This window comes from Panthera pardus, unplaced genomic scaffold, assembly GCF_024362965.1.
Source record: "Panthera pardus isolate Hobbes unplaced genomic scaffold, ASM2436296v1 HiC_scaffold_13, whole genome shotgun sequence".
Classification (NCBI taxonomy): domain Eukaryota; kingdom Metazoa; phylum Chordata; class Mammalia; order Carnivora; family Felidae; genus Panthera; species Panthera pardus.
The window spans coordinates 6503237-6519104 of record NW_026526688.1 but is presented as its reverse complement, the minus strand read 5'-3'; the positions used below and the strand labels follow the sequence as shown (position 1 = coordinate 6519104).

Sequence of the window (15868 nt, the reverse complement as noted above, 5' to 3'; positions counted from 1 at the left end):
TCTGAAAAGGCGTGTTCGAAAGGAAAACATAAAATTTTATTGTACATCTGCCTCAATAAATGTTTGCAATCCATTCTGAAGATACGAATGCTTCATCTGAATCCCAATCAAGAGAAAAGTAATTCCACTCCCAAAAAACAGAATTCTGTTCTTCTCATTAGCCCCGTATTACAAAAAAAACTGCACTCAACATATTTGAGTTTTGTCAATAAAAATTTTGTAAAAATGTCTTTTCTTCTCTTTGTGTAAATAGCCACGTGTCTTGATTTTGCTTTCTGGTCCACAAAGCCTGAAATAGTTACGATCTGATTCCTTACAGAAAAAATCTGCGGACCCCTGAAATGGACTAAAGAATGAAGTAAATCTATTGCTCTATTGATACTGATATGGAAATATCTGACATTTTAAAAAAGCAAACCTTAAGGCAACAAGATGATATAATCCTATTTTTGCAATAAAACCCCTTTGTAACATCTACCCTCACACCCTCACTGGGCACCCTCACACACACACACACAGACACACACAGAGTCTCGAAGGAATTACAGTGAACCGGTGACAGCAACTGCTTCTGGCAGATGCTCCACAACCAGTTGGTTCACGAAGCATCCAGGGTGACGTGCAACTGAGAAAGCCCATCTGGTGACTCCCCTGTTTAAAACCCCCAGGGGCTTCTCAATCACACTTCAAAACAAAACCAAACCACTCCAAGTCTTGTCAGGTACTGGAGCCCTGGGGATCTGGCTCCTGGCCGTCTTTCTAGCTCATTTCCTCCCAGGCTTCCTTCAGCCCAATGAGCTGCAGCTGCACTGGCCTCGGTGCAGTTCCTGCAAGCACTTTCTACCCCAGGGCATTTGTACTTGCTGCTTCCTCAGGCTGAAACATGATTCAAGCAGTCATAGGACTACCGGCTCTGCGATGTCTGGTCTGAGGTCTCAGGTCACCTTATCTAACTGCCCGCACTGCTGTGGTGCTGTGTATCATCAGGCTCACTGATTGACGTCATGCTTGCCTTCATCCACTGCGTCTTCCTCACTAGAACATGACCTCTATGCAGGGCACACACTGTTTGCTTCTCTGACATCTTCCAGCAAACTAGACAAGTGCCTGGGACACAACAGGTGCACAGCTAAGAGCTGTCATGGGAACTCACAGGAGGAGGTACCCGAGGAGAAGGAGAGCAACATTTACTCGAAGCAACTTCTGTTACTGCGAGCATATACTTGTTTACAAAATTGTTCATAAAATTAGAGAATAAAAGTCTAAAATGAAAAAATTACTGGTTAATATGATTTCAGAGATTATTTAAAAAAAAATTAAAAGTTTCTCCCTCTGTTCCTGTTCTCCTCACATTTATTACTGACTCTTTCTGTAACTTGTGCTTGTAACCTTTAGTGCACACCTTCTACCTTCCATACCGACAAGGGCAATGAGTACAAGTGAACTGAAAGCAGAAATTGAAAAAAGACTTTTATTTCAACAAGAAGACTTGGAGGTACCGCTTCACGTACAGAGTATTTTTCCTGCTCCACAAGTGAGCACACAAGCAAGGTCTAGAGTAAGCTGCAGGCTCTGTGCTTCCACCCCCGTGGCAGGTTCCCAGACAGAGGTGGGACACCGGCTGAGCTGGTAACAGGCAATTTAAACCCATCAGTGGGTCTTGATTTAATCACAACAAAACAAAGGGATTTGGTTTAGGCTAGACAATACAGAAGTCTCTCCAGCCCTTCAATGCAATGATTTTCTGTCTTTGTGGAATGACATCAAACAAAGTGACCCTACAAGACATCCTTACATTAGAGGGCATAGAACGTTTGTTTCTCGGAGTGAAGTTCGGTCACACCAGGGCCCTGGCTGCACGCCGCTGTGTGACAGCCCACATCAGATGAGGCCGACATCTGCAGTCCCCTGGAGCACCCAGTGCTGGCCCCTCGGGGTTTTCCACGTGCTCCAGGCCCCAGGGGACTGTGGACGCGGGGGAGAGTGCTACAACATCCCGCCTGCAGGGACAACCGCGCTCTTTCTGAACGACGTCGGGGCTGCGGGGTGCGCCTCATGTCTGCAACCAGCCTTTCGTCCCCCGAATTTATATTTTCACATCATTAAATATTATTCAAAGGCTTTAAAAATAAACAAGATAAAAACCGAAGAAAATGAGAATGTAAGCTTTAAGAACAGGATACTCTTAACTACCAAAATAATTCTATATATCTACTGTTTTATATTAACCTTAGAGTCAACATGATTTTAAAATAAATATTTTGAAAACACATACTGAGGCTAACACAACGTAAGATATAGTTTGTCAAATGTTATATATTTTCGGAAAGCTAAGATATTAAAAATATACAAAATTAATCCTCTGTGAGGCTATTCTGGGGACTTTATACCCAAGGAAAAGATCTACAGCAGTTATTATTTCAACCCCTATAACTTCTGCATCTTGAGAAGGTTAGTTAAAATCATAGGGTAAGCAGACAAACAATCAAGAATAAAGTTAGTCTTGTGGAAATTTCAGCTTCATCTTTCGGTAAACATGGTTAAAGTTCAAGATTTCATCACTTTTGATTGCTGAAATTTATCTGTGCTTGTAATCAAAGTGTAAAATAAAATGTCTTCTATTGTTGCTACTTTTGCTACAATTACACAGTTTATTACGATGGCTACAGTTAAATTACACACAGAAATAAAAGTCTATTTAAATCACAGCTTAAAGCAAACTTAAATAGAAGCCAACGAGGCCTGTTACGATAAACTTACCGAGCAAAAACGTTAAAAACATTTTTCTTTATAACTAACATTGCCCCAAGTTTCTTCAAAATAAATACTGCTAGCATATTTCCACACTTCCTTTCTCGTACCTTCTCTTTTCCTGGTGGAAGCAATGCTCACACTGCCTTACTATCCTTCTAGCATCAAGAGCCTCAGTCCTGTGAGCAGAGACATGTTCAAACCCTCCGTCAGAACGCCTGTCTGCACGCCAGCCATGTTCCAGGAGGAGGCTGCATGCAAACAGGGGAGCACCTGCTCTGGGTGACTTCGCATGTCAGGCTTCACTCACTCGTCACCCACATGGAAAGGCTTGGAGAAACGTATTCCTAACAGCAGATTGGACCAATGAGCCTAGAAATACCACAGGGCAGTGAGCCACCTTCTCCTAAAGAATCTATCATTGGAAAACATCAACACCCGTTCTTTAAAAATAAAAAAAGGAAAAAAGCAAACACTTTAATTACGAAAAGGCTGTGGTGACTTCACAAGACGGACACACCGTCCCATATTCCCGTAACCAAGACACCTGGAAAAGGAGATTCACGTACTTTCACTGCATCCTCTGGACACATCTTCCCTCTGTTCGGCGGAGGTGTCCGCGGTGCAGCCGCCTACAAAACCCAGCCGGTCGTCAGGCTGCGTTCCACCGCAGGACTCCCGCTTCGTCCGAGGGCGGTCTTCTTTCTGCACGCTCCCCGCGTCCATCAGCTCTCTGGCTTCCGCGCTGCCCCCTTCCAGGGGACGTGAGTCCCTGTCAGGTCCTTTCCCGCCGAGCCTGTCCGCAGCAGGCAGTGCGTCGTGGAACAGAGAGTCTGCGCCATCTGGGCGCGTGCCCTCCCCTCTCTGAGCACCAGCCTGCGGACGACTCCCTGCGGCTTCCTCAGCGGCCAGGCAAGCCCACGCTGCGTTTGCTTTGTCACGTGTGGGTTTCTCAAGACTGTGGCGACTTTGTGCCGTTAAATCGCTCGTGGGGGCTGGGCTGGGATTCTTCCCAATGCAGGAGAAGTCAGACGTCTGCAGTATGTTCCTTCTCTCCCCCCGAGAGAGGCCTCTGCAGATGAAGAGAGCAGGGCCCGCTGACGACTGACACCCGGGGAGAAGACCGTCCGAGCTCCTCTCCTTGAGGTTGTCAGGTGAAAAGTAATCGTCGTACGAGGACACGCCACAGCCAGGAGCCTGGGCGGCAGCCCCAGGCCCGAAGTGCAGGCGGTCCCCCGACGTGAGGAGCCACTCCTGTGACACACCGGGTTTCCCACGGCATCTCTTCTTTAGTCTTCCTGTCGGGGACGAATCTGAGATCTCAGACTTTCTTCTTCTCTTCGCCGAGGAGCTCTCAGATCGTGAATGTCCCCAAGGTTGGCGTTCTGTCGCAGATAACGTAGGGGGCAGACCGTGTTTCATGCCAAACACCTCCCTGGGTGCTCCCCCGGACCACGTGTCGGGGGTGACCGCTTCACCCGCAGGATCCCTCTGCCGACTTACTTCTTGTTCTGAAAGACGGCCCGAGGGATTTTGAGGAGTTAACTGGCTGAGGTGACCAGCAGGTGCCGACGAGTGAACACTACCAGTCTTCAGGGAAGCTGAAGGACCAGCAGATGCTGACGAATGAACACTACCAGTCTTCGGTGAAGCTGAAGGACCAGCAGGTGCTGACGAATGAACACTACCGGTCTTCGGTGAAGCTGAAGGACCAGCAGGTGCCGACGAATGAACACTACCGGTCTTCAGTGCAGGTGAAGAAACACACACACCACTTCTGCTTTCATCAACGACTTCTCCCACTCTCCTCTCCTGACTTCCACACCCTGAGTTTCCAGAAAGATTGTCAAAAGATGAGTCCAGGGCACCAGCAAAGGATTCATCTGGAAAACATCAATAAAGAATTAACTTTTAAGATGCTTTCAATTATTACAGAAGTAATTTTCAGTTAACCAATACATCTTAAACATAGCTACTGGTTAAAGACAGTATCAACCACATCCACCTGAGGACCCCTTTAGGACCAGCATTTTTCCCTAACAAACCCAGGCGTCAGCGTGCGCATGGACGGCACACGGGGCGGGAGGCAGGGACAGACCTCCACCACCATCACGCTCACCTTCTGTACATTCACATGCATGTGCACATGTTTTCAGAAAGAGCATTGGCACCTTGTTCAATTCTCAAGAAGGTCAATCATTCTAAAAGGTTAGGACTAACACCATGGTCTAGGTCAAGTTCTAGCCTTTCGTGAACACAGCCCACCGACCCCCAGTCCTCCACTCAAAGCCTCATGTTGTATTTATATCCAACAGTGAACCACCAGGTAGATGGTAGGGTGCTGTCCTCCCTTGTGTCTTGTACATTTCTTGAGAGTAGTGCTAAGTTGACCGCCCCCTGTCTCCCGAAAACTGCAAGCATGTGTGTCCCTCCAGGCCCTGCCTTCACCCCACACTTTAATCTGGGTAATTCCTATCCATCCTTCAAACCCTCCCCCCACCCCTCGAACGTGCCTATCTCTGAACCCTCCCGCTGCACCAGGTCTGGTTGCACACATCCTCCTCTAGTACGCAGAATGCTGCCTGAATTTCCCAAAAGCAGGTGTCCTAGTGTTCTTATTATTCCTATCTGTCCCTCTCACTAAACTGGAAGTTCCCAGTGCACAGACACTATTTTCTGGCATCTGAGGCCTCGAGCCCCACAGAGGTGATCCACAGGGAGCAGCAAAGCCCACAGGGCAGGGAGGCGCTGTACCCACACCGAGTCAAGGAGCCTGTGTGTCCCTAAGTCAGGAGCAAGAAACAGAGGACACTTTTAATACCAGCAGCTGAAGACGCTTAGCACACTTTTCAAAAAGCTGACAAGCAGTGAGACATGTCATTGGGCATAAATTCTGAGGTCACACTGCCTAGGTTCAGGTCCTGGACTGGCCAATCACAAACTCTATGAACTTTTACGAGCTGCTTGACCTCGCTGGCCTAGTTTTCTCGTGAACAAAATGGGGGTGACAAGGGTAACCATTTAGTAGGGCTAGTGGGGGAGTTAAATGAAACACAATATGGAAGATACCCAGAACAGCACCTGTGACACAGGAAAAATGAAATCTGTGTTATATACTATTACTTGTGTCCAACTTACGTAAAATAAATCCATCAAGTGTGAAATAAAAAGAGATTATTTAAGATAAATGGGTAAATAATTCCAACACACACCAAACAGATTATAAAATAAGCCACACATGGGACACCTGGGTGGCTCAGTTGGTTAAGCATCCGACTCTTGATTTCGGCTCAGGTCAGGATCTCACAGTTCGTGAGTTCGAGCCCCGCTTCCACCTCCATGCTGATGGCACAGAGTCTGCTTGGGATTCTCTCTCCCCCTCTGTCTGCCCCTCCTGAGCTCTCTCTCTCAAAATAGATAAATAAACTTAAAAAAAAAAATAAGCCACACATGAAAGGGAGCTGTAGTTTGAACTCCTAATACCTCCACACTGTTCTGTCATCTATCCCTACTGTGACTTTCATAGGATATTCTGTAACATTTCAAGCACTTTGAACAGTTAGCTCTTTGCGGGGGTCACTGATTCTTATTTGGGTCCTACTGTCAGCTAAAACTAGGTGGTTATATCACATTTCTTAAAATGTACTCAAAGGAAAGCTATAAGCATGAAAAATGATCATTCAAAGCATAACACAGGCTTCCACATTTAAAAGGTGTATGTATAATATATAATTCTAATTCTATTCTAATACTTGGCTAAAATGTTTTTTCGTTGTTTATGTATTTTTGAGAGAGACAGAGCACAAGCAGGGGAGGGGCAGAGAGACAGGGAGACACAGAATCCGAAGCAGGTTCCAGGCTCCAAGCTGTCAGCACAGGGCCCGATGCGGGGCTCGAACTCACGAACCGTGAGATCATGACCTGAGCTGAAATCAGACACTTGATCGACTGAGCCCCCCAGGAGCCCCTCCAATACTCTGCTTCCAAACAGAAATCCATCTATCTTCTAAATTTCTCAATGATCTTTCCACACCTCACGGACACTCCTTGTAGTCATGATATATGGTGTGAAACGAACAGCCCTGTGTTGTCAGTAACACAGTCTACAATGCATGCGAAATAGTACTTATAGCACGGATTTTTTTTTTAAACAATGAGCAATAGTTTCTGTGCCAAGAGAGCAAATGCCTGGGAGAAAAACTGTTAGAATCCCAGGTGATTTAACTGATGAAATTTCTCATATGCTAATTGCATTACAATACCTATTTTTTATTACCTAATTCCAGTGAAATTCATGAATTCTAGTTTTTAGCTGTTCTTCACATCAGAAGAAACTCCAAATACGAAAATCATAATATTCTCAAAGTTTAAATATATCACAGAAAAGAAAATAACTTTACCTGAACACAAAGTATCACGTGAAATGTTCCAAGCTTCACACGGGGACTTAAATGGGTCATCGTGAGACTTCTCAAGCAGCTGGGAAGCTGAAAACATAACCGAACCCTTCATCAGATGCACCTCTGACTCGTGGGAGCCCACGGCAAACCCACTGGTTCTGCTCTCCCACACCACACCAACATCGATTTATGCCTGTTAGTTCACACTCCCGACTTACTACAAAACGGTAAGCACAGAAAACTCTTACTCAAATCTACTGCAGATGGTGAGATTCGTAAAAACTAATCTACATAAGTCATGTTTTTTTAATTTTATTTTTTATTTTTATTTTTTTTATCTTTGAGACAGAGAGAGACAGAGCATGAGCAGGGGAGGGGCAGAGAGAGAGGGAGACACAGAATCCGAAGCAGGCTCCAGGCTCCGGGCTGTCGGCACAGAGCCTGACGTGGGGCTCGAACTCACGGACTGTGAGATCATGACCTGAGCTGAAGTCGGATGCTAAACTGAGTCACCCAGGAGCCCCTACATAAATCATGTTATAAAAAGGATTAAATTTAGGATAATTAGAGTTAGAAGAGATTTTGAAAAGTTAGTTTGCCTGGGCCTAAGCAGAAGCCCAACACAGGTAAACAAATATTCTCAATTCATCTTGTTGTCTGATAGTCAAGGCTCCTTCTTCTAGAAGCAACAGTTAGCCCTGTAACTAGAGCAGCGGTTCTAAGCCCTGGGCATCTTGGCTCCCAGCGGGTGACGGTCACATCTGCAGACATCACTGGATGTCACGTGGGTGTGACCTGAATACTGCTGGTGTGCAGTGAGTGGGCAGAGGCCAGGGATGCTGCGAGACACCCTGCCAGTCACAGGACAGCACCTTCCCACCACCCCTCACGTGCCCTCAACAAAGAATTGATCAGCCCAAAATGTCGATAGTGTCAAGGATGAGAAACCTCAGAGATTTCACAGAAAAAATCCAGGACATCAATCACTTAACAAGTAAGGACACAAATATCATCTTCAAAGGCTGTGCAGACAACAAACCAGAAACAAGAAAGATGTTTTGGTCTCATACCCAAAGATGTTTGTTAAAAAGCCTCACAGCATGCTTTCTTGAGGAAACATAAGCAGACAATTTAAACCAAGATAAGAGAGGTGAGCACAGAGAGAAGTGTTTCAGATGTTGAATTCTGAGCTGTGCTGGATGCAGTCAAGTGGCAGAATTCACACCGCAAAGTAACAGCACAACGCTTGAGGCATATAAAGTATACACGTGATGAGACAGTGAGCGGAACACTGCTCGCTCCCTAGCTCCACATCCACGCCCCCCTCCTCTTAACAACAGAAACCTCATTCTATCAGTGTAGCCACGCTCTCGTAAAAGACCGTTTTCAGCCTTGTTTGTAGTCTCCTTCTCAGGCTAAATCTACTACAGTCCCCCTTGGCTGTCATCCTGGGTGACACTGGTCATCAGGCAAATCAAACTACGTGGATGAACACAATACAAAGGACTGTGCTTTATTTCTTGGATTATCTGGAGTCGTTTTTTGCCTCTACAGTTCTCTAGACATAAATGCTTACAACCAAGAAGAGCTGTAAGCCTGAGTCCTATTGGATCGAACTTCTGGTATACCAGGTTGCCCACAGGAAGCTAGCTCAGCTGGGAGGCACAGACATTTTAAAGCAGAAGCCAGGCACCAAAGAAGACTAAGCAGAAAAATGAGACACAAGACTCTTGAAAACCACGGAATAGCCACCCTATGACTTGTGCTTAGGACTCCTTTGATGTGGCGGAAACACGCACCTGTATCTAATCTGAGCCACTGGTTTTGTTCGTTACATGCGGCCAAAGCTAACCTTAACCGATACAGGTGCCCACTGCACATTCACATACAAATATAAATTCAAGATAGGCTGAAATAAACCATAAAGGTAACAGGAAAAGACACACAACAATTTTAAAACCTTGTGGTGGGGGAGTTCTGAGCGTCAGGGGAATCCTGGATGCCCTAAGGAAAAAACGAACAGATTTGTCTACATTAAATGTAATGTTTCTGCTTCATAAAAGTTACTGCATGTTAAATGAGAAAACAAAAGATTTTGAGTATTTCAATCAACAGTATATTTACTGAGTTCCTACTACGAATGCACACTGGGCTCCACGCTAGCCACGAGAAAATGTTGCAACATATGACGATTATTGTGCATGATATAAAAAAGACCCCTACAAATCAGAAAAACAGGCAACTGGACAAAAACATATAATTCACAAAGATAATGCAAAAGTTGTAATTACTGATAGAATCAATAACATAAAAATACGTTCCTCTCATAAAAAGTGACCTCGAAAGCTAATTAAACAAAGAAATGCGGTTTTTCTATCCCAAACTGAAAAAGATACGGAATCACACCATTTTCCCAAACCTGGAGAAACTGGCTCATAAACAGCGGGCGACGGTAAAATGCCATTTTGAAAGGCAAAAATTTTAAATTCCATCTTTATGAATTAATACTATTGAAATACACAGGACTACACAGATTTACTGAGAAGCAGGTCTACTGGCATACGGATTGTAACAGTGAACAGGAAATGGAAAGCCTTATGACCACAAATAGGAAAATGGTTAAACAAAACACAAGAACCATACCATGCAATTTAAGAAGAATAAAGACTTGCAGTACTATCTCTAATAAAGAAAAATTGGGAAAACCTCCACTAACAGACGATTCAGTATCCAAACTCTAAACTACTCTGCAGCATCTTAAAAAGAGAAAAGAAAAGAAAGGGAGAAGTAGGGTCCATACCTACTGATTTGGAAAAAACCTCCAAGCCACTTGTAAGGTTAAAAAAAAAAAAAAAAAAAAGGCTTAAAATAATAGGTATGCCAGATTCAATTTAGGTGAAGAAAGACTACAGGTCCACAGCACACAGAAAGATACAGAAGCCTGTGCACGTAGGCGTATGCCACACCAGAAACAATGTGGAAAAACACGCCAACTTAAAATGTGGGTTACCCGTGGGCGGAGGAGAATTCGATGGGAATCCAGATGGGTGTTCACTATGAGCCACATGCTGGTAAATGTTTTATGAAAATGTGCTCACACGTTATTTAACCGGAAATTTTAAAGATAGCCCAAATAAAGAAAAACATAAACTCATGCAGGAGATAATTAGTCTAAAGCAAATTCTCTCAAAAGAAGAGCCTGGTTTATTATTTAAAAAAAAAAAAAATCCCAAAGATATTAAAAATCACAAAGGGGCTACAAAAAATAGATTCTCAACCTATACATCCAAAAAATACATGCCCAATATATGCTTAAACCATATGCTTTAAAAATCTTAATGAAGCCTAAGATTTTCTGGAGGAAAATATTAACACAGTCCACCCTGAAAGAGGTAAAAATCTATTAGAATCAGGAAACAAATGAAGTATCTAGGGAAGAAGGAAAAAACCTTCCCCCCCACAGTTCACTCGTGCTCTGCTCCCTTTATAAAGTGTGCACACTTACAGGTAGGTGACAGGTTCTCCCTTTTCTCCTTCATCTGCTGTAACCTCTTCTGCATGGTGTTGTGCTGGCCGCTGTACATTTTAATTGTTGGACTGTACACCAATGAGCCATTAGATTCAAATAAGAGAACAGGGACATCATTATCTGAAAGTAAACAAAAATCTAATTTTAAGCCTTAAAAAAAAAAAAGCCTTCTTACTGCAACCATCTGATTCATTTCAAGGGAACACCCCCCGGCCCATCCCCACGGTCCTCCTCCTCCCCTTCACCATCATCACCTACTACGGCCAATACTCTGTCATCAGCCTACCACCTCCACGATCATCAACACTGGCACTAAAACTGCTGACATCTGCTGAGAAACGCCCACCTGTCAGGGACTGTGCACTAAGCACTATTCGTGCGCCATTTCATTCAACCTCTCCCCAAACCGTGCAGCAGGTATCAGAATTTAAAGATGAAGAAACCAAGAAACAAAGTTAATTTATTTGTATGTGCCCAGGCTCACACACCTAGTGAGAAGGGAAAGCCTGAACGCAATCTGGCTCTGAACTGTTGGTGAGGAGAGGCGGGGTACGTCACCCCAAAGGTGCCGCTTTGGCAAAGGGGTTACCATGGGCAAAGTGTAGTCACATAACAGCAGGTGAAAAGAAAGGCGCTCTGACACCCCCCAGCCCAGCTTCTTCCTCAAGACAGGAGATAAAACTCCCCCTTTGAGAGTTGTACCCCCTGCACATTATCACCAGGGATGGGGAGCTGAGGCCAAGAGAATCCTGTAAAACAGACCTTGTTAAAATAACCCGTGTTCTCTTTTGGTCCTTCTTATATGTCATTCTTCCACGGCTGCCCCTCTCTGTTCAATGTCAGCACAAAAGTTCTACCACTGCATTGGGCCTTCAATTCCTTTGAGAGCCCCCATGTCACAGAAAACGTACAAGCATGTACACTTTTCTCCTGTTAGTCTGTCTTCGGTAACAGATCCTCAGCTGAGAACCGAAGATGTGTGCGGGGAAAGTTCTCTCTTCCAGTAGTTTTCAGCCTGGGTTACAGAAACCACCACCACCACTCACCAAGCCTCCCTGACCTCCAACACACATGCGCGCACACACATACATGCACACGCAAACACACGAACTCTGAGGTCAGGAGTCCTCCAGCCATGAAATGAGGGCTAAATTGTGTGTCAGTGCACAGGTGTGCCTTTTTCTGGAATCCGTACCTTGCTCAAAGAGAACTTTAGGGCTCTGACCACCTCCCCTCACCCACCAAACAAAAAAACCCACCAAAAATCATTCAGTATCTTCTCCTTTGTGACTCTTAAGCCTGAACAACTCTAACTACAATTTTGACGATATGCAGACATATGTCAGTTGTATCTTTAACAGCTTTTATTTGCAGTATTTTGATTTTTATTAAGATATAAATTTGATTTTTTATCTATCAGTACTTTGCCCAACTCTTTTCAAATCCAGCATCACTGGTATAGGAAGAAGGCCCAAATGGCAAGAGGATGAAGGAGGCAGAGAGGTCTGGTGCTGCCGTGAGGCTGGAGGGGAGACCGGATCAGAGGCCATGCTGTGCCACAGGACATGTTAAACACAGGGTTTCATCCGAAAGACGCTTCCTGACCATGACACTGTTGACGCTGAAGCCCTAGGTGGGGTGTCCCCCTGACGTCTGGTTTACACCCTTCTGACCCTAGTCAGCTGACAGATGGTAAGGACACAGTGCCTCACGGGGCCCAGTCAAGGAGCCGCATGAAGGGCTCATATGGGGTTGATGCAGGCTTAGAGGGAATCAAGCAATCACTCGGAAGCAGGAGTCAGGATCCTCGCAAAGAAGGGGCATCAGGCAGAAAGTGACGTCAAGAACTACCGCGTGTTTCTGGCTGGAGCAGCACAGCAGACCGGACGGTCAGAGTGAGGCTGTAAAGGAGGGACCAGTACAGCGCAAGAGAAAGACTTGACTCTCGGACAGGGGATGACTCAGCACGAGAATGAACGATACAGGCACGGTGTGTGGACAATTATCTGGCAGCACCATGCAGGCCAAATGTTCGTCAATTCTGCTGCGTTACTATGACAGATTCAAAGCAACACTTGATAATTCTACATAAAAAATTTCAGAACACAGAGAATTTGTGACATGGCAACATACACTAAAACAAAAAACTAGAGAAATGAATGTTTCCTTTTTCTATGCTATACACTATATAGTTACCGAAATTGCTTACATGCATCAATGGCATGTTGGGACTGGTCAGAAACCCTGAATTTAGGTGGTGAAAAAGGCAAAAAAGAGAAATACGAAAAACACATATAGTACTTTAGAGTTTCATGAGGTCCTAAAGTATTTCTCTAAATCATTAAAAGAACACATGTAGGGGTGCCTGGGTGGCCCAGTTAGTTAAGCGTCCAACTCTTCTTGATTTCAGCTCGGGTCAGGATCTCATGGTTCCTGAGTTCGAGCCCTATGTTGAGCGTTGACAGCCTGGAGCCTGCTTGGGATTCTCTCTGTCTCTCTGCCCTTCCTTCTCTCTCTCTCTCTCTCTCAAAATAAATAAATGAACTTAAAAAAAAAAAGAATACATCTAACAAAAGAAAAAAAAAACTTCAATTTTAAAAATGGGCAGAGGATCTAAACAAGGCATTTTTCCAAAGAAGATATACAAATGGCCAACAGGCACATAAAAGACACTCAACATCATTCAACACCAAGGAAATGCAAATCAAAATCACAGTGAGATTCTAACCACATATTAGAACAGCTATCATTAAACAGATAAGAAATAACAAGTGTTGGCGAGGACGTGCAGAAAAGGAACTCTTGTACACTCGTGACAGAAATGTAAATTGGTGCAGCCATTGTGGAAAACTCTATGGAGGTTTCTCAAAAAACTAAAAACAGAACTTCCGTATGATCCAGCATTCCACTTTTGGAAATCTACCTGAAGGAAACAAAAACACTAATGTGAAAATATATCTGCACGCCCATTTCACTGCAGCATTAATTACAAAGGCCAAACAAGGAAACAACCTAAATGTCCATCTATGGATTAAGGAAAATGTGGGTATGTGTATACACACACACAGGACTATTATTTGACCATAAAAAAAGAACAAAACCTTGCCATTGATGATAAAATGGATAGGCCCTGAGGGCATTATGCTACGTGAAATAAGTCATTTAATGAAAAAGATAATACTATATGTTATCTCTTATATGTGTCATCTATAAACAAAATCAGAAAACAAAAACAGAAAAACCAACCTCATGGATACAGAAAACAGACTGGTGGCTGTCTGAGGCCCGGAGTCGGGGAGTGAGCAAAATGGGCGAAAGGGGTCGAAAAGCACAAATTCCCAGTTGTAAAATGAGCAAGGCATAGGGGTGTGATGCACGTCAGGGGGACTACAGTTAATACTGTACTGAAAGTAGCTGGGAAACTGGGTCTTGAAAGTTCTATCCTGAGGAAAAAAATGTTTTATAACTATGTATGGTGATAGATGTTAAGTGGACTTGTGATCATTTTACAATATACACATCGGATCACTATACTGTACATCACAAACCAGTATGTTATACCAATCAGACTTCAAAAAAACCCCAGAAATGATTCTATGACTAAATACACTAAGGACAAAAATGTCTCTATTTTTTGATTCCACAGAAGCAGCCTGTTGCTACCAGAAATGAAAAATGTAGGTAACTGATCTTCTACAGTGAATATAGAATATTAAAACCCTTGTGCAAGGTGCAACCATAAACAAAAGTGATTGTGCCACTGTTCCAGTGCTGTAATGTTTTACAAGTAATTCAAGACAGGAATAGAGTATCTTGAAGGCAAGTAATGCCTATACAGAGAAAAAAGAAATACAAAAGCTATATAAACTACAAATGATGTCTACATAAAAGCATCAGGGAACCACTGAAGAGAGCAGGACCAGATGAGTCAAGATTCTGGAGAGGGGGAATGCTCAGAGGCCAGCTACTAAGCAGAGGATGCCTTCACCCCCAGGAGGATTTATCATTAAAGGGCCTGGGGCAAGAGGCTGAAGGTCTGGTCTTTGAGCACGAAGAGAGCAGCTGCTGAGAAATAAAAGTACAAGCAAAGAGAAGACAGAGCCAACAGTTTGTCAGTATCAACAAACTCAAGAGAAAACCGAAAGCTTCCCCACTGAACAGGCAGAGTAGAAATCCAGTCCTTTCATGCATGTGATTTCACCCTCAAGAAAGTTGCCAAACTCTGAAGCTACAAGAGGCAGGATCCCAAAAGCGAAGCAGTGTGTGATGTCAAGTTCTCTGTGGTTTATTTTCTCCGGAAGCTGAGAGCCAGCCAGGGGAAGGGGTCCTAGTTACGACTGCAGGCTCTCAGTGGAAAGGTCTAGATGGCCACAGCCTGGTATCACTGTCATATCAGAAGTCTACCAAGCCCTACCAAAATCCGAGAAGTTCCTATTCAAATCAGTCCAGATAAAGCCTACTCCGTGGGCTTAGCGGAGGAAACTGGAAACTCGGTATCTAAGAAAGTAATATTGCCTAGAGTTTCAAACATACTTTATAACTAATGACTTGCCTTCAATTACAAAAGCCATCATTCCTACAGAGACAGGGCTAGACGACAAAAGGCAGGAGGAAAAAAACATACAAAACAACAGAGCAGAGGCATTCAAGATCTTGCAGATAAGAAGAAAAAATGTGAGTGATTTAATCAGAATAGCAGAATCTATTACAAAAAGGGAAACCCTAGAACTGCAAAATAAAATAACCAAAATTATGAACTCAAAAGATGAATTTTATAGCAGATTACACGAAGCAGAACGTATTAGTGAACTGTAAAGAAAAGGTCAATAGACAATATAGAAACTGATACACAGAGGGGAAAAAACAATTCAAGCACCTCTGTGAACTCCAAGTAGGATATTTAAAAAGAAAACTGGCCCATGAACATAAAATTCAAACTGTTGAAGGCAAAAAAGCAAACAAAATGCAGAGTTAAAAGGAAATAACTTTAAAAAAACAAAAATATAACTGTGGGCTAATTTGCAAATAGGTATCATGAAAACTCAAAGACAATAGAAATATGTTTCTTCTTTTTTTTACAGCTTTACTGAGGAATAACTGACAAATAAAAATTATATATATTTAAGGAGAAATTAAAAAAAAAAAAAAAAAAAGAATTGAGGCACCTGGGTGGCTCAGTAGGTTAAGC

The 15868-nt window shown here is 43.6% G+C and overlaps 1 protein-coding gene across 4 annotated transcripts in view; it reads right to left on the bottom strand.

Annotated features, from left to right (window-relative positions):
• Positions 1 to 15868, bottom strand: part of MCPH1 (microcephalin 1) — a 276405-nt gene that overhangs the window by 211924 nt on the left and 48613 nt on the right. For all 4 annotated transcript variants that reach the window (XM_019428034.2, XM_019428035.2, XM_019428032.2 and 1 more), the window contains 3 exons: positions 10657 to 10800; positions 7152 to 7238; positions 3321 to 4634 (listed from right to left, as the gene is read on the bottom strand). In XM_019428034.2, the coding sequence (XP_019283579.2) occupies positions 3321 to 4634; positions 7152 to 7238; positions 10657 to 10800 (1545 nt within the window). The remainder of the gene's footprint in view (positions 1 to 3320; positions 4635 to 7151; positions 7239 to 10656; positions 10801 to 15868) is intronic.